The sequence below is a fragment of the Frankliniella occidentalis genome, unplaced genomic scaffold (genome assembly GCF_000697945.3).
Source record: "Frankliniella occidentalis isolate FOCC.00 unplaced genomic scaffold, Focc_3.1 Scaffold112, whole genome shotgun sequence".
NCBI classification, from domain to species: Eukaryota; Metazoa; Arthropoda; class Insecta; order Thysanoptera; family Thripidae; genus Frankliniella; species Frankliniella occidentalis.
Genome location: NW_026267240.1, coordinates 259144 through 275622, shown reverse-complemented (window position 1 = coordinate 275622; position 16479 = coordinate 259144). Strand labels below are relative to the sequence as shown.

General features: G+C 42.2%; 3 protein-coding genes across 6 annotated transcripts in view; 1 reads left to right on the top strand and 2 right to left on the bottom strand.

Moving 5' to 3' along the window:
* Positions 1-1432, bottom strand: part of LOC113208320 (alpha-2B adrenergic receptor-like) — a 259720-nt gene extending 258288 nt beyond the window's left edge. Inside the window, exons 1-2 of one of the 2 annotated variants that reach the window (XM_052270145.1) lie at positions 1096-1432; positions 681-767 (exon numbers count right to left, since the gene is read on the bottom strand). The gene's annotated coding sequence lies outside the window, so the exon portion shown is untranslated. The remainder of the gene's footprint in view (positions 1-680; positions 768-1095) is intronic. The other variant, XM_052270146.1, reaches the window with a different exon arrangement.
* A 3130-nt stretch (positions 1433-4562) lies between these two features.
* On the bottom strand, positions 4563-8776 carry LOC113208359 (nucleolar protein 14 homolog). Of its 2 annotated transcripts, none has more exons than XM_026425324.2 (14): positions 8451-8776; positions 8125-8274; positions 7903-8050; positions 7483-7778; positions 7252-7409; positions 6797-7146; positions 6389-6717; positions 6152-6304; positions 5897-6061; positions 5630-5829; positions 5326-5518; positions 5104-5252; positions 4851-5009; positions 4563-4765 (listed from the first exon to the last, which is right to left on the bottom strand). In XM_026425324.2, the coding sequence occupies exons 1-14, from the start codon at positions 8631-8633 to the stop codon at positions 4666-4668; spliced, it is 2733 nt and encodes a 910-aa protein (XP_026281109.1). In that variant the 5' UTR covers positions 8634-8776; the 3' UTR covers positions 4563-4665. The 2 variants fall into 2 exon arrangements, with proteins under 2 accessions (XP_026281109.1, XP_026281110.1); XM_026425325.2 differs by having other exon boundaries at positions 6389-6714.
* A 357-nt stretch (positions 8777-9133) lies between these two features.
* Positions 9134-16462, top strand: LOC113208358 (valine--tRNA ligase). Of its 2 annotated transcripts, XM_026425322.2 has the most exons (20): positions 9134-9480; positions 9910-10083; positions 10159-10286; positions 10358-10522; positions 10603-10804; positions 10897-11185; positions 11275-11399; positions 11480-11625; positions 11706-11822; positions 11929-12019; positions 12111-12179; positions 12475-12773; positions 12853-12961; positions 13049-13196; positions 13277-13416; positions 14417-14572; positions 14672-14875; positions 14983-15097; positions 15188-15354; positions 15451-16462. In XM_026425322.2, exons 1-20 carry the CDS (start codon positions 9310-9312, stop codon positions 15664-15666), a joined length of 3231 nt encoding a protein of 1076 aa, XP_026281107.1. In that variant the 5' UTR covers positions 9134-9309; the 3' UTR covers positions 15667-16462. The 2 variants fall into 2 exon arrangements, with proteins under 2 accessions (XP_026281107.1, XP_026281108.1); XM_026425323.2 differs by lacking the exon at positions 12111-12179 and having other exon boundaries at positions 9135-9480.
* The last annotated feature ends 17 nt before the right edge of the window (positions 16463-16479 follow it).

Genomic DNA, 16479 nt, shown 5'->3' with positions numbered 1-16479 from the left:
GGGGGGGGTAAGGAGAGCAGGGACACAAGAAGAGGACAGCGAGTGCTGTGGAGAGGTGGGGCGTGCACTTTCGTCAACCTCCCCCGTCGTGCCCGCTATGCCTCTCGCCGTCCCGTCCGGTCTCTCGTCTTGTTGAAGCGTAAGTCTCGCTACTGGAGAGACCGGGGGGAGTCCAGTCTTGTCTGGAGTAGCGGGCCCGCTGGTAAACGGTACAGCTCGGGGGATAAGTCCTCGGGGGCCGAGGGGCGGCTGCGGGAGGGGGCGAACAGACCGAGGGGGGCAGCCCGACGGCGCGGGGCCGAGGCGGCTAGCCTTGCGTGCATCCCCCGCGCGGGGGCGCTGTGGTTGGGCCCGAGCGTGGCGTCGCGTAGCGTTACCGCCGCGAACGTGACCGCGGCGTGACACACGTCATTAAATGAAGAACATATTCGTTGTTCAACGTGGGGAAAATAAAAACCGCTATACACACACGCACGAGCTCCAGTGCGGTCCTGCGCAGAGGAGCGAGGAGGCAGAGACAGCTTTGTGGACTGTCTGAAAAGACTCGCAGATCTTCCTATAATCTGTGTCGGACAGCGGACGGGCCAACCTACTGTTCGAATGCATCCTTCACCCACCACCACCACCACTACTAAAAAGAAAAGCATTGGGTGCTCAGATTCAAATGTTGCCTAGCCTACCTTGTACAGCTACGCTGACGTCTAGGTTGGCGTTGTCGTTGTCCAGGGCGGGTTTCAACGAAGCATCCGTGAAAAGCGGACTGCGTTCTAAAACAAAAAAATTGGCTTTTTGAAGACATATACTTGAATTGAAAAGGACGGCTATCGAAAGCAGAATACTCCCAGACTGCTCCAAAAAAGACACATTTTCGTCAAATAGGATGTTCCGCTGCAAGCCAACCGGAACCTAAAGAAGAGAAGCACGTGCTCGATCTTCTTAGGTTCCGATTGTGTTTGCAGCGGAATACCCTATTGGCATAATCGTCAAATTGACATCAATTGATGATGTGTTCAGATTTTTACATCACGTGATGTCATTTGATGTCAAAAACGACGTCCAAGCAGGCCACCAAAACGACAACATTTCGACACTAACCTTCCTCATTGATGTCATTTTGAAGAAAGTGCGTTGTCCGCATCGTCCGGGTTCCCTGAAGCGACGCACAGAACGAAAGCTATTTTCTGCAGTTTGTACACGCCGCTTTCTTCCGGCGTTGCCCCAGAGTGCAGGCAAGTGTACTTTTGACTTTTGAGAACTCAAGGGTTCATCTCTCACCCACATTGTGAAGTAAAGCTTCAACTCAATAACAAGCACTACTACAGATACTCAAGACTAGAGGTAACTAGTTCTCTCTGCTCAAGACCACCGGGATGGAAGCTGCTACGAACGCGACGAACATGGTTTTTGGCTTCGCTCACATTCCTTTACTTTACTTTACTAAACAAGAAGTCAAAGGAGAGAACGTGGAGTGGACCTGGCTGGATCGGGTTCGGGTGGTCGCGTTGAAATGTAGGCAACACATGAAAAAAAAAATCGGTAGACTGATTGCATTTACTAAAACAGAATAAGGAAGGGAAACAACGAGACCAACAGAATATTATTTCGGTACAAAGACCAACCGTATTACTGTAACATAAAGCCCTTTATTACGTGATTAATGTGACTGGTGAGTTGGCCAATTTGCCACTGGTTTGTTGCGCGCAGAAATTCGAACTGCTTTCCGGGGCGGGGGCCCTTGGCCGTTATCACCTCAGTCGGCGCGATTACTATCCAATACAGGCGGAGCCTCCAGACTTAACGAGTCGATCCTAGTAGTTTGTTTTTTTTTTTTTCCTCCGGGTTACTGCCTGGGCATGGTTTATAGTTTATGAATGCGGCTAGGTTCCTTTAGACGCCGCTCTCCGAATGTGTGGCGCTAGTAGTAGCGCTGGTCGCTTCCGGTCCAGTTCTGTTCACCTCGCTACTTACAACAACTACTGGCAAACGTGTTCACCATACACATGAGCAAAGTAAGTAAATATAGGCCGTGGTTCAGATCTAGCTGGATCTGAGTCTAGACTCGATCAAGGAATTATTTAGCCCCCTCCGCTCACCCAGAATGTGACGCGTTCTCGTCCTTGCGGCCCCCGACCCGTGGGCCCGGTCAGGTGGAAGAAGATGAGGTGGTGCCGGGTGCTGCAGTGCCGGTTGCGCGGCCCGCACCATCCCCGTGAGGATTTGGATGCAATTTAGAGGGGTTTAACCCAGACTTTCGCCACTTGGGCAGGGAGGGTGGGGAGGGGTAGGCAGGGGCTGATTTACAGCACACGGGACGAGTTGACAGGAAGGTGCGAGAAAACAGCGGGGAGCAGACGCTTCCCATCACGTTGTGAGGCGTTGAAGGGGGAGGTCGCCGATGAGGCCTGCAGATTAGAGGGTGGGCTATGGACGCCAATTTATCCGGGATTTGGCAGTTGCCGGCAGGAAATTGGTGCTGGAGGAGTGCGCGGTGGTGTGCGTGCTCCACGGCGGCGGCGACGCACCCGGCAACCCCTTTCCAGCGGCCCAACGCCCGCACCCCCAACCCCGCCCCCTCCTCCTCCTTTTTTCTTTGTCACCGCAGCAGCAAAGAGAAATAAGAGCGGAGAAGTGGAGAAGAAGATAGAGGGAGGAAAGAGGGGGGAGGGCAGAGGGAAGGTTTCCCGACCGTGGGGACTTGTAGTCCGGGCCGGCCGGGGCTGGTGCTGGTCCAAGGGCCTTCTCCTCCTCCTCCTCGTCGTCGTCGTCGGTCGATTTCGGCAAATATTTAACTCCGCTCTCGCAGTGTCTTCTGGCCGCGCATTCAAAGGCGGGCCGGGTGGGGCCGTGTCTCCAAGCACCACTCTGCGCGCCGCCGAACAGAACGACGAGTTTGGCCAGGCGCGCCACGCCGCGCCGCGCCGCGGCTGGCTCAGCCAATCCCTAATCTCGCGCGCGCGCGCTCAAATACTCATCTGTCAGTTCCCGGATCCTCCCGGAGGCCCCCGCGCCGCGCCCCCGCCCCACTGACCTCAGCCCTCTTTGGTGTCCAGCCTCGGGGCCTGGGTGGTGGTGGTGGTGGTGTGGTCGACTCCTGTCATGAGGCCACGTCGTCTACTGCTGCGCTCGTCAAACTGCCATTGACCAACAACACTCCAACTCTTTCGCATTGGCCATCGGATTTTTGTTTTGGGCCGGTCGGTGCCCTAATGAAACGTCTTGGCACGGACGGATGTGGATGTAGCAGAAGAGAGCGCGGAGGGCCCCCCACCCCGGGGGCCCATGTGCGCGAGACCGGAGGCCCCCCACAGGACCCCTATATATCGGTCTGTGTGACGTCAGACATGGTGACGTCACAAACCCTCACGTCGGCATCGCCATGCAGCGCCCTCTCGCGCCCGACCCGGACTCCGGACTGGTCCTGGCGCCCCGCTGCCACCCGCTGCTGCAGCAGCAAAACTCACCCCTCACGTTGCTCACGTGTAGGCACACGACGTTTACAACAACGGTGGAGAAATGGACTAATGTCTTATGGAAGAGAAAGAGAAGAGGGGGAGGGGGGTGCTGGCTTCTGTGCATCCATCTATGCACGGTGCGATCAGAATGCATTTCAACCGTTATAACGCTATAGCAGCGAGTACGCCGCATCGCCTTTCCGACTTCCCCCCGCCATGAACCATGAACTTACAGAGGAAACAAGCAGAGGTGAAAGGAACGGGGAGAGAACGACAGTTTGGCGATGAAAGGAGATGCGTAAGGAACCAAACGGGAGAACGTCGTGGCGCTATGTCGTCGTCGTCGCTCTATCAGCACGCGCTTGGGCTAAAAATAACGTGTTTCGGGGAAGTTCACAACGTGCTCCTGCCGCTTGAGGTGGCATTGCTTTTGTTTCGTTTGGTCGCTGCCATCACGTTGCCATCCGCAGCGACCGACCCCTCGGGTATGGTCTCTTAGCATCGAGCAGTGAAGGGAAGGCTATACCGTGGAAAGAATAAAGCCCTCCTCGCCACAACTGACCTGACAGCAATGAACATTTTCTAGCCAGGGGGCCGCCATGACCACGGGAGGAGTGCTCCTCTCTCAACATGGGGCCTCTTGCCGCTTCTTTGCGTGCCATTCGAACATCCCTACATTATTACAGCCCGTAACAGCCTCGCATTAACGTTCCCGATGCGCCTTGCAGCGCGCTGGGTAGGCAAGCCTGTAAAGCAGCTGATCAGGGGACAGAGTTTACAATAGGTACTGTGGACGACAGGTAATCCATTATTGGCGCAGTTAATGAGCATTCCATGCATTGTAATGCGTGCCGATGGTGTAGTTTTACCTTACAGGTCGATAGGGCCGTCCTATTCCATACACAATGCCATAACGCCTGTGGGGATTCTCATCACAGGGCTCTGAACGTTTTGCGAGGATTGCACGTGCAATATAGGTCAGGTTTACGGCCCAGTAGACAATAGGGGGGAAGGAGGGGGAGGGTCAAGGGATAGGTGCAAGGGACGGGGAGGGGGCATGATGCACGCCGTCGTCGCCACGGGTATGAAACGAGTAGATCACAGCCATGGTAAGTTGATGTGAAATTTAAATTTATTGAATAAAGATTTACTAGTTTTTAAAACTATGAATAACAAATCATTAAGATGGCATTGTAGTTTCGTAATACATGGATCACTTCTTCTTCTTTCCTTTGGAGAGCTTCCGCATTTCCCCTTGTTGCATAGATGCTTGGCCGAATATCTCTCTGACCTTGTCTTTCCGCTCAGCATCACTGAAAATGGGTTCAAGAAAATGGATGAAGGACAAAGAGAAAAATGCATTTCATAATAAGAGCAAAATGAATGCATACTACACACCTTTTAAGTTGCTGTTTGATTCTAATCTTCGCCAAGAAGTCTCGGTCTTTGCGAATTTCTCGTAATGCCCCTTTCTTTTCCCGTTTGTATCTATGAAGTAGTTTTTCACTTTCTTGCTTTTCCTTGGAAATGGGTCTATGTTGTTTTCCATCAGTATACCTAATGAAGAATAAAACCACCACCATTATTTAGTTGAACATCCAAAATGTAAATAATCAAAAAGATATTAGGAATTTGTGATTCTTAGACATACACTTGCTGAATATTAGGCTCATAAAGTTTTAGAGGCTTGGGCCGCTTTGGAGCAGACACTAAGTAGTTTAGAGTAGTTTGTTTGATGGAGCTCATCAGCTCCTGAAGATCTTTGAGTTCCTTTTTTATTCTCTGTGGAAGCCTGTTCTCCTGGAGGTATCAAAATCATATTAGTAATATCCTGTTGTAACATATGATCAGTAATAGTTAAGTGTTTTCTTACCATACATAAGCTTTCTAATAATGGGGGGAAATGACAGAATATCTGTCGACAGGCAGGTAGAGATGTGAGCTGTTTGACCATGGATGATAAAATCCTTAATGATACAAACAATGCAGACATGCAAAAATCATTATCTACAGGTTTTTGGCTTATGAGGTCTTGAGCACTCAATCGGTCCTCTGGCTCATGACTCCTTGGAAAAAAAAGGAAAGTCCATATTTACATATCATCAATAATAGGCCACAATAGAATTCTTAAGCAATATGATAAATGTCAGGGCTTCCACAAATCCACATAGACCAACCTGTATGAGTCATCCTCAAACTCCGGTTTCAATGACAGTTTTGGCAAAGCAAAAACCTTGACAGGTGGAATAGGCCGAACAGCAGGAAGCTTAGCTGCAGAGGTGACCTTTTGGGTACTGGATAGATTCGAACTCAGATACAACACATTTCTGAGAAAATTTACTGATTCTGGTGAGAATCGTTTCGAGAGGACTGTAAACTGAGGAAACTCTTGTTCAGTACAAAGATTTTCAGACACCACTGCATTCCAATAAGAATAATCTTACCTCAAGTAAAAGTGACACTAGAAGCAATCCCTTGGCAATATCTTGGCGTGTTTCCAATCGGCATGCAGACAACATTTGCCCCATAAATACTAAGGCTGGAGTTACAACAGGATGTCTGAAGTCCGATGTTGGAAATAGCAGGGATATCAGTTTAAAAAACAGAAGCTGCAAAGAAATTTAGCATTAATATTACTGAAACAAGAACAGCTTGGTATTAAAAGAGGAAAAGATTATGAGATTTTGTGATAAACCTACAGTTTCTACCCCAGGAAACTTTTTTCTACTTTTGCTATACTCCTGATGTTTCTCTTGTATTACATGTCTTATACATTGGGTAGTATCATCTGGACACCACTGTACAATGTCAAAAAGAGATGGAACTAATCTATCTAAAACAGCCCAGCAAACCTGCAAATAAAACATGTAAGCAAGTTTTGTTTTCAGCAGCTTCTGAGAGAAAAAAGAATTAAACAATCAATAATAAAAACATACATTTTCATGTTCTTCAGCTGTGCCAGCATCGTGCAAGTGCTGCATTAAGAGAGTAAACAGGTGAGCCAGCTTTTCTTTGTTCCCACTTGCAAGGCTGGGGTGTGTGCACTTTATCATCCGCTCAACTATAACACCCTGATATTCAGGTGAACGGCCTGCCAGAACAATCTGCAACTCTTCATATGTACTTGGTACCTCAAATGTGTAAGGTAACTCCTTGCGTGCTGCATCCATCAATTCCTTTCTTTTTCTAAGATCTTCTCTAATGGCTTCAGCCTTATCAGTGTGAGGAGTACTACTACTACTACTCACATTCTCAACATTACCTGCTGGGTGGAAAAAAAAAAATTCAAAGAATTAAAAACGCAGAATTTGTCAACAAAATTCTGTCAGTAAATTGGATCTTACTTTTGGATCTAGGTTGCTGTTTAAAAGATTCTGGCGCAGTACTTTTAATCATTTCTTTTTTAGTTTTCTTGCTGCCAAATTCCTCATTGTCAGTATTGTTTTCATTATCACTGGAATCATATCGTAGGTCATCAATATCATCATCTTCACTTTCACTGCTCTCTTCTCCAACATTCTCCTCTTCACTCCCATTGTTTCCAACACCGTCGTCGCCATCGTCGTTGCCGTCGTCGTCATCTTCCTCCTCTTCGTCCTCACTTCCTTCATCATCTTTATCATCAATATCCATCCCACCATTGTTTTCAGACTCATCATTTTCGCTGTCATCTTGATCAGTATCCATAGCAAAACTGCAAAATTTCAATGTATTACACCAAACAATTAACACTCATTATTTACAGTGGTAGGGTGTAATATGATACTAAATTAGGTTGAAGCAAAAGTAAATATCATACCCATCGTCAAGGTCGTCTGCACTACGGTGCTTGGATGCTGCATCAGAGGATGATTCAGTAATACCCTGCATTCGGCGTAATCTGGCGGCTTCCAGCTCTTCTAACTTCTCCTTTTCTTCACGAGCAACTTCATCTTCAGATTTTAATTTATCTGATGGCTGTCAAAGGATGGAAAATAAAAATTTGAAAAAGAAAAGATAAGGAACACTTGAAAAAGTTATCACCCCATACCTTTCCACGTGCTTCAAATTTGAGTTCTCTCATGAGAACATCAAATGAATCGGGTTTTGGTTTCTCAACTTCAGATGCTTTTGGAGCACTGTTTATTACTGGTAAAAGATCTTTCCAATCTGTGTCTAGTTTCTCTGTAAGGTCCAGGGTCTGCTCTCTCAGCTTTTGTTGCTCTGCTTTCCTTTTCTTGGACTCAGCTATTAGTTGGTCAATCAAATCTTTCCGACTCCTGGTACCATCTTCATTAGAGCGAGATAAAAGACCACCGCCAAAATGAGCATCACCAACAAAATCAGCTGTAAATGTACATTAGGACAAGCGATTAGTAAGCAAAATATACAATATTCAGGAAAATGATGTTTTGTTGTGATAAAAACAATATGAGGACACTCAATGAAAATCATTCCAATGACACAGTACCATCCAAGTTTCCTTTTGATCGAAAAGGGTTGTCTTCTCCATCATCATCGTCATCGTCACTTCTAGGATCATCAAATTTCTCAATTTCATTGAGAGTTTGACCACGGTGAGTCAACACTTCCTCATCTGCTAAGTTGAACATAGCTTTCTGAAAAATAATAAAGTGATTAGTAAACAACCTTGAAATGGATGTGTATAATCTTATGTCTTTCAAGGACAAACCCTGGTCTGAGCTCTCATTCTCTCAGCAGTAAATCTTGCGGTCATTTTATCTTCCGCTGTCATAGCTGAATTCCTTTCTCCAATACGACGGTCCATGAATTTATTTGTTTTGTCTTTTAGTTTGTACTCTTGAAGAAGAGTGGCTTTTCTCTGTCATTTATGAAAGATAAATTTTTGAAATATGGCAATACCAAACCACAAATGTCAAGAAAGTATTAGAGTATGAAACAGCACAAGTAAATCAAAGTGACAATACAAACAATCATCATAGAATCTACTACTAACATCTACACAGTAGTCTCTCGACCAAAGAAATGATAGAATACCTTTTTCAGTGCTCTAGATCGCGCTACGCCAGGCAAACCACGGTCAGTTTTTGTCTTTCTGCCTAGAACTTGAAACTTTTGTCGATTCACATGAACCTCGAATGGATTTAAAGCTTTCGCAGGAGCTTTCTTTTTTCCTGCATCTGAAAGACCCTTTTTCGGGCCCTTTTTAACTTTACCCATGACGCCGATAGAATGTTATCGACAAATTAAAAAGCAAATGTAACAACGCGTTTCTCAAATTCATGAAACACCTAACCAAACACACAACGTGTTGACGTTCAGGTTCAGGTGCATGTGTGACCGCTGCTCGCTGCTCGGGTGGTTAGTCGCAGTAATTCACAGTTATTCGCAGGGTTGTTTGACTGCTCAGTTCACATTCACATTCGCAGGCGTGTAGAAAGGCTTCATAAGTAACTACTATGAAAAGCACGGCTAGAAGATGTAGATTCGTAGTTATTGGTGATTGGTGTGTAGCAATATGTTCTTCCTATTTCCCTCAGGATATTTGTTGTTTTACTAAATGAGTCACTTGTAACGCAAAGTACCGAGATTGCCACCGTAAAATTTAGTTCACATGCGCACTTTGAAACTGTATCTACCACTACATCATATTCAATCAAAATAGTCTCGCGCCCGAGTAGTTCCTTCAATACTGTTCTCATTTGCCAACTCGCCCTGCTGCAGCCGACGCTCCGCGATTCAGAGCAGAGCGCGACGCGACGGTCCATGCCGCGCTGTGTAGTATTCTGTGGTTCGTTGTGCTTGTTGTAAAGGAAGTCATTAAATTCTTTGCGCGTTTGATAGCTGTTTGGGTGCGCGATCGGAAAATAGTTGTATCAGTCCCTCTACTGCAGAAATGAGTGCGAACGCAACAGATGTGCCTGGGACTGGGCCGGCTGATGAGGCTCCTCAAGAAAAGACTGCGAAACAGCTGGAGAAAGAGGCTAAGAAATTGGCCAAACTTGAAAAGTTGAAACAGAAGCAAGATAAACTGTCTACAGTGAAGCCCAACGAGGAGAAGAAAGAGGTAATCATTTTTGCAACATTGTTGGTTGCAGTTGCATTACTTTCATTAAAGTTTGTCACATGCAAGGTTATGGAATGTTGTTGCGTCAGTGTCTTTCAAATTGCTTTCTCCTTGTTCTTTTCAGTGGCCTGTTCATGATTTTCTTGCAGCTCTACTTAAGTTGAAATCTAAATCGGTCTATCTCTCACTAAATCCTTCTAAGATTGTCATTGTGATTCTGTATCTCAATTCTGTCTTACTTGCTAATGAATGAAATGACTCATTCTATCCGCTCAGTTAGTCCTCCACTGTGGTGTTGTGTTTTCACTTTCTTCCCTATAGGAGTGTCGCTTGTGTATTACTCTACATAGCTTGTTGGTCTTTTTTTTTCATCTATTTAATGAGAACTGTTAAAACATCCCTTGATTTTTGTACTTGCTCTCTTTCTAGAAAAAGGAGAAGAGGAAGGAAGTCAAAGAGTCTGCAGTTTACACTGTTGCAACTGCACCTGGTGAAAAGAAAGATGTTACTGTACCCATGCCCGATTCTTACAGCCCACAGTATGTAGAAGCTGCATGGTATAGTTGGTGGGAAAAACAAGGTTTTTTCAAACCAGAATATGGAGTAAGTAATGGAATTTTTCATGAACTATTAGGTGTGGGAAATTGTGCTAGATGTAAGATTCTTTTATTTTTCTAGAGAAAAAGTGTGTCCGACGAAAACCCCAAAGGGAAATTTGTGATGGTCATCCCTCCCCCTAACGTCACTGGATCTCTGCATTTAGGACATGCCCTCACTAATGCTGTCCAAGATGCGATAACAAGATGGTGCATAAGTAATCCAGTAGAGTGAATGTTTTTGTCAAACCATGATTCAGTACTTTATTTCTTTTATTTAGGCACCGCATGAAGGGTAGAACCACCCTTTGGAATCCTGGTTGTGATCATGCTGGTATTGCAACTCAGGTAGTGGTTGAGAAGAAGCTTTGGAGAGAAGAAAAGAAGACTAGGCATGATGTAGGAAGAGAGAGATTCATTGAAAAGGTGTGGGATTGGAAAAATGAGTAAGTTGATTGCACAGGCTCACTTTATGTTCTTAAGTATTCTTTACGTTTTTGTTTTCGTTAACACTTTTAAATTGTAGGAAGGGAAATCGGATCTATGAGCAATTAAAGAGATTAGGATCTTCTTTTGATTGGGATCGTGAATGCTTTACTATGGATCCTAAGCTTGTGAAAGCAGTTACTGAAGCATTCGTAGTTTTACATGATGCTGGAGACATCTATCGAAGCAACCGTCTTGTTAACTGGTCCTGTACCTTAAAAAGTGCTATTTCTGATATTGAGGTATGGTCTTATTTAATCTAAATCTGTGTCAATTTCTTTGGTTTTGCTTAAGAAAGATTTTTTTTTAAATTTTACTTTTTGATTTATGACAGGTTGACAAAACCGAACTGCCTGGCAGAACCTTCCTTTCAATACCTGGGTACAAAGACAAAGTTGAGTTCGGAGTGCTTGTATCATTTGCTTATCAAGTTGATGGTGGCTCTGATCAGATTGTTGTTGCCACCACTCGGGTTGAAACCATGCTTGGGGACACTGCTGTGGCTGTTCATCCTGATGATGCAAGATACAAACATCTCCATGGAAAACTCATTTCTCATCCATTCTGTAACCGCAAGATTCCCATCATCTGTGATACTTATGTAGACCGTGAATTTGGAACAGGTAGGAAACGCTTGAATCTGTGTTAAATTTATTTAAGTTTTACTCTTAAAATGTTGTTATTTTGAATACACTGATATCTTGTCTTCTAGGTGCTGTTAAAATTACTCCAGCTCATGATCACAACGATTATGAAATTGGGAAAAGGCATAATTTACCTTTTATTAATATTATTGATGAGGATGGTAACATAACTGGTGATTGTGGAGAGTTCACGGTTCGTTTATCTATCTAACTCATCCCTTTAACCTAGAATTATAAAAAGCTTTCTTTTATTCTGTGAAATTCAATTTTTAGGGTATGAAACGATTTGAAGCAAGGAAAGCTGTTGTTTCAAAACTTAAAGAGCTTGGTCTCTACAAGGAAACTGTTGATAACCCTATGGTAGTTCCCATTTGTAGCAGATCTAAGGATGTTGTTGAACCCCTCATCAAGCCCCAATGGTAAGAGCCACTTCAAATAAAACAGCTTGGTTAATTATGTCTTGGCAGTTGTGATGGTAGTTTTTGTTTTAATTGGTCAGGTATTTAAAATGTGATGATATGGCCAAGAAGGCAATCGACGTTGTCAACTCTGGTGAATTAAAAATCATTCCTGAACAGCAAACTAAGATTTGGTTCCATTGGATGGAAAATATAAGGTAAATACTACTTAGGTTAAGGTACCCTTTTTTTCTTTTTTTTTTTTACTTTTATTTATCTTTTCTTTTAGTTACACTACTCCTCAAATTTGAATTTTTTTTACAGAGACTGGTGCCTATCTCGACAGCTGTGGTGGGGTCATCGAATTCCTGCCTATTATGTTTCTGTGGAAGACTCTTCATTTAAACAAGGAAGTGTAAGTACTGATTGGTGTCATTTTAAGGAGTAGTTGTTTCATGATCTTAATAACTATCTTTCAAGTGTGTCACATGAATTGTTACATGCAGCGTAAGAAGCGTAGGAAAAATAGGAAAAGTGTAAATAACATGGATGACAGGCCTAAACCTGATTCTGAGGTAATAGAGGTGTATACGTTGAATGTACACCTCTTTTGCTGTCTTGCTGTTAAATTTGTTGCTTAAAATTGCATTGTAACATAAGTAGATTTATTTTTTATGTTATCTCTCTTATTGTATTTGGATGTTGAGTTTGAAAAATTATTTACATATAGCTCTAGTTTTTTAAGTACTGTGTCTTTTTATTATTTTCTCTACTCTCAGAGTCAAGTTTCCTTTGATAAATTTTATTTTGCTGATAATTGTAAAATTCTGAATGGTAATATTGAATGATTAATCTTATTCTTTTCCCCAGGAGATTGATAATGAATACTGGGTTAGTGGTCGCACTGAAGAAGAAGCTCGTGCAAAGGCCTCCAAAAAGTTCAATGTTGATAGCTCTAAAATTAAGCTGCGTCAAGATACTGATGTGTTGGACACTTGGTTTTCATCAGCACTGTTTCCATTCTCCATCTTTGGGTGGCCTGATGACTCTGAAGAATTACGTACATTCTATCCTGGCTCACTTCTAGAGACTGGTCATGATATCCTCTTCTTTTGGGTCGCAAGGATGGTGTTTATGGGTCAAAGACTTTTGGGAAAGCTACCTTTCAAGTAAGTTACTCCTGTGCTTTTGAGAAAAGCCCTTCATTACTTTCCACGGCATAGCATTTAACAAGTCTTTCATTTTTAGGGAAGTTTATCTGCATGCCATGGTCAGAGATGCTCATGGTAGGAAAATGAGCAAGTCCCTTGGTAATGTGATTGATCCCATGGATGTCATTTGTGGTATTGAACTTGAAGTAAGAAATTCAAAACTGTATGATTAGGACTGAGAATGTCAAATTTACAGTAATAGCTAATTAATTGTGTCTTATGTTTAATTATAGAGTTTGCACTTGCAGTTGCTTGAAAGCAACTTGGATGAAAAGGAAATTGAACGTGCAAAGCAGGGTCAGAAACAAGATTTTCCCAATGGAATCCCAGAATGTGGAACTGATGCACTCCGCTTTGCCCTGTGCTCTTATATGTCCCAAGGTGATTTCACTCTTCATTGTGATAATTCTGTTATGTGGTATTATTATTTTAATCTAATCTGTATTTCTTTCCATTCCTAGGGCGTGATATCAATCTTGATATTCTTCGTGTTCAAGGCTACAGATTCTTTTGTAACAAGCTTTGGAATGCAACTAAATTTGCTTTGACATACCTTGGAGAAGGCTTCATTCCCAGGTCTCAAACAGAGATGCTCTCCTCTGTAAGTCAGCACACAAATGTGGAGCTTCAGAGTCCTCCCTCAAATTCAACATCTTTTAAAGATATTCTAAATTTGTCTTCACTTAATGATCATCTTTCAATGCGTAGTTATATTGGTGGTTATACACCAACAGAAGATGATGATATTATTTTGCATATGCTTGATGGTAAACACTTTGCTGAAAATGAACTTGTCCATCTTGCTCGATGGAGAACTCACATTCTCAGTTATAGTGTCAAGGAAAGAAAATGCTGGAAGGGACAAAGTTTCTTATTTCTTGGTGGTATTGGTGGTGGTCCTTGTGGTGGTGCTGGTGGTGATTGTGGTGCTATCTCTAGAAACTCCAGTAAGGTGGGTCTGCCTAACTATTGAATTGCATGCGGAGCTTGGTTTGGATTTGTCTAGTCTGCCTTCTTACTAGCTTCTTACCTTATATTGTAGCCTCTGTATGTAGGATCTGTTGTTCTCCTCCTCTTCTTAGATCATTTGCTTAGGTATGGTTTTGTCGTCTATTCCCATGCTTGCGGCTTAACTCTTCAGGTTTCCTTACTAATCAAGTAGATTTTGAAGAAGGGGCATCTGAAAGTAGTTGGAAACAACGGGTTGACAACTCAGTAATTTCTGTGCCCATGAATATATTAAAATGTTGAGTATTTGATAATATTGGTGTACATAACTGAATAATCGTGAACACAAAGTATAATTTGGATTGAATACTTGGGAATTTAATGAATCTAAATGAATAATCCTGATTGTTAGTAAATATCGACTAAAGTATTACATAGTAATCTTTGTTTCACCCATGAATATTCAAAGTTGTGAACCCCTTGGTATGACACCAGTGCATACTGGATCCCAACATCATCTTATTGTTTTACCTCTATATGGTATCGGGCTGCAGTGCTCACCAGTTTCCCATCTCTTCTTTCTAATTATATAAATTGCTTGATTTTCTAATTTCAAAGAACGGGGCGATGACTTTATTTTTTTCTATCTACAGCTATGTGGAAAAGAATCACCTATGGATTTATGGATGTTGAGCCGTGTTTCTGCAGCCGTTCAAAGCTGCAACCAGGCATTTGAAACATATGATTTCCCCATGGCTACCTCTGCCTGTTACAATTTGTGGTTGTATGACCTGTGTGATGTGTACCTGGTCAGTAAACTTATTTTTTTGCTTTAAATAATTTTTATGAAAGATTACCACTCTATCCTCAATTGATATGTAATTTTAATGTTTTTGTTTTGTGTTTAGGAGTACTTAAAACCAGTTTTTCAAAGCAACAATGAACAAAAAAAGCTAGTTGCACAGCACACCCTGCATTTCACCCTCCACACTGGCCTTCGCCTTCTTTCACCATTTATGCCATTCATTACTGAAGAACTCTTCCAGAGATTGCCACGTTGTGCGGATGAAGTACCAAGCATATGTGTGTCTCCGTATCCAGAAGTTGAAAAGGTACATTAAAATATGATTCTTTATTATTGTTTCTTAATTATTGTTATTATTATTATTTGTGTGTGTGTGTGTGTGAAATTGAAAGAAACCCTTTGTGTAATTTTCAGTATACGTGGAGAAATACTGAAATTGAGGCATCAGTTGAGTTTGTGCAAAAGATTGTCCATCTAATCCGGTCTGCTCGTTCAGACTACTCTCTCCTCAATAAAACAAAAACTGATGGTGGGTATTGATTCTTTCTCTTGTTTTTCCTGGGTGGTGTGGGTTCTTTAAACGGGTAAAATTTATTTGTGATCTTATCTTGTTCTGTAGCATTTTTGCACTGCTCTGATGCTGATCTTGAAAAATCATTAAGTCAGTATTGTGAAGTAATTGGTACCCTGAGTAACTGCAGTTCTGTAGCAATGTCGGCTAGTCCACCCCAGGGATGTGCCATCTTCACAGCCTCTGATAAATGTGAAGTACATTTATTATTGAAGGTTTGTGCCCAAAAGTTGGAATTTCAGTTAAACTTTCAATGTATACAAAAAATATTGTATCAAAGTGGAATTTAACTCGGAAATTATTTTTTCCAGGGACTGATTGATCCAGCCAAGGAAGAAGAGAAGCTGCAAAAGAAACAGGATTCACTTTCTCAACAAGTTAAAAAACTAGAACAGTCTATGGTGGCTCCTGACTATGAAACTAAAGTTCCTTCAGAGGTTCGTGCGGCTAACTCTGAAAAGTTGGCTCAAAGTAAAGGAGAAATTGAGCGACTAGCTGCTGCTATGAAGCAATTATCTACAATGTGATTTAAAGCAAAATAAATAAGATTGACCCCTTTTCAGTCAAACAGTTAATGCAAATCAAAATTTGTTTATACTTCATTTTAAAGAAGAAAGCAGAGTTCCTCAATGGTTTTTAATCAAATTTCAAGCTCAATTTTGACAGATACCTTTAAGATGGTGATGATATTTACATCTACTTAAACATTATTTCCAATACTAGTTAAAAGCACAAGTGATTGCATTGGCGTTCCAAAGAAAAGTGTGTGCGTGAAAAGTTTTATTATTACCCTGTTGATCTGATGTCTTAAGATGCTAGCCTTAAGCCATTTTTCTTGTTCAATAGTACCCTTAGAATCCTGGATGCCAACATTCATCAAATCCTCCCTATGTTTGCTCAATTGGCACCATTTATTTAATTGTAACAATGTGACTTTTGTGATCATATGGGACAAGCACCGTTATTTAACTTTTGTACTTTTATTATGATTTTGCACTTATATGCCAAAATATTCTCAGGGTTCACTTACAATAGATATAATTTCTTTGAATATCTGTGTTACTTGTCTTTTATTTCTTATTTACTGTACTCACCGACTAACTTTTTCTTTTCCAAAGATGTCCAATACATTGTTTTATTAATTGCTATGGTGGTGAAATGTTTCCTAATTTATTTATTTATCAAAGACCTATGTTTTTTGCATTTTATGTACAGTATTTCCGTTTTGGGGTTGGAAAAGAAGTAGAACCAGTTTTATGGAATGAAGTATGTAATATCTAATATTTATTATCTACTTCATTAATAAACATTTATTAGAATTGGTGTGACGTATCTTGTGA

What these genes read in the sequence shown, in the direction of transcription:
- LOC113208359 (XM_026425324.2), bottom strand. Translation starts at nt 8,633, where the DNA reads ATGGGTAAAGTTAAAAAGGGCCCGAAAAAGGGTCTTTCAGATGCAGGA. An exon ending in AGTTTCCTGGGGTAGAAACT is followed by an intron (nt 6,062 to 6,151) that starts GTAGGTTTATCA and finishes ATTTCTTTGCAG; the next exon opens with CTTCTGTTTTTTAAACTGAT. An exon ending in ATCAAACAGCAACTTAAAAG is followed by an intron (nt 4,766 to 4,850) that starts GTGTGTAGTATG and finishes ACCCATTTTCAG; the next exon opens with TGATGCTGAGCGGAAAGACA.
- LOC113208358 (XM_026425322.2), top strand. Translation starts at nt 9,310, where the DNA reads ATGAGTGCGAACGCAACAGATGTGCCTGGGACTGGGCCGGCTGATGAG. An exon ending in AGACCGTGAATTTGGAACAG is followed by an intron (nt 11,186 to 11,274) that starts GTAGGAAACGCT and finishes CTTGTCTTCTAG; the next exon opens with GTGCTGTTAAAATTACTCCA. An exon ending in TTGGGAAAGCTACCTTTCAA is followed by an intron (nt 12,774 to 12,852) that starts GTAAGTTACTCC and finishes TTTCATTTTTAG; the next exon opens with GGAAGTTTATCTGCATGCCA.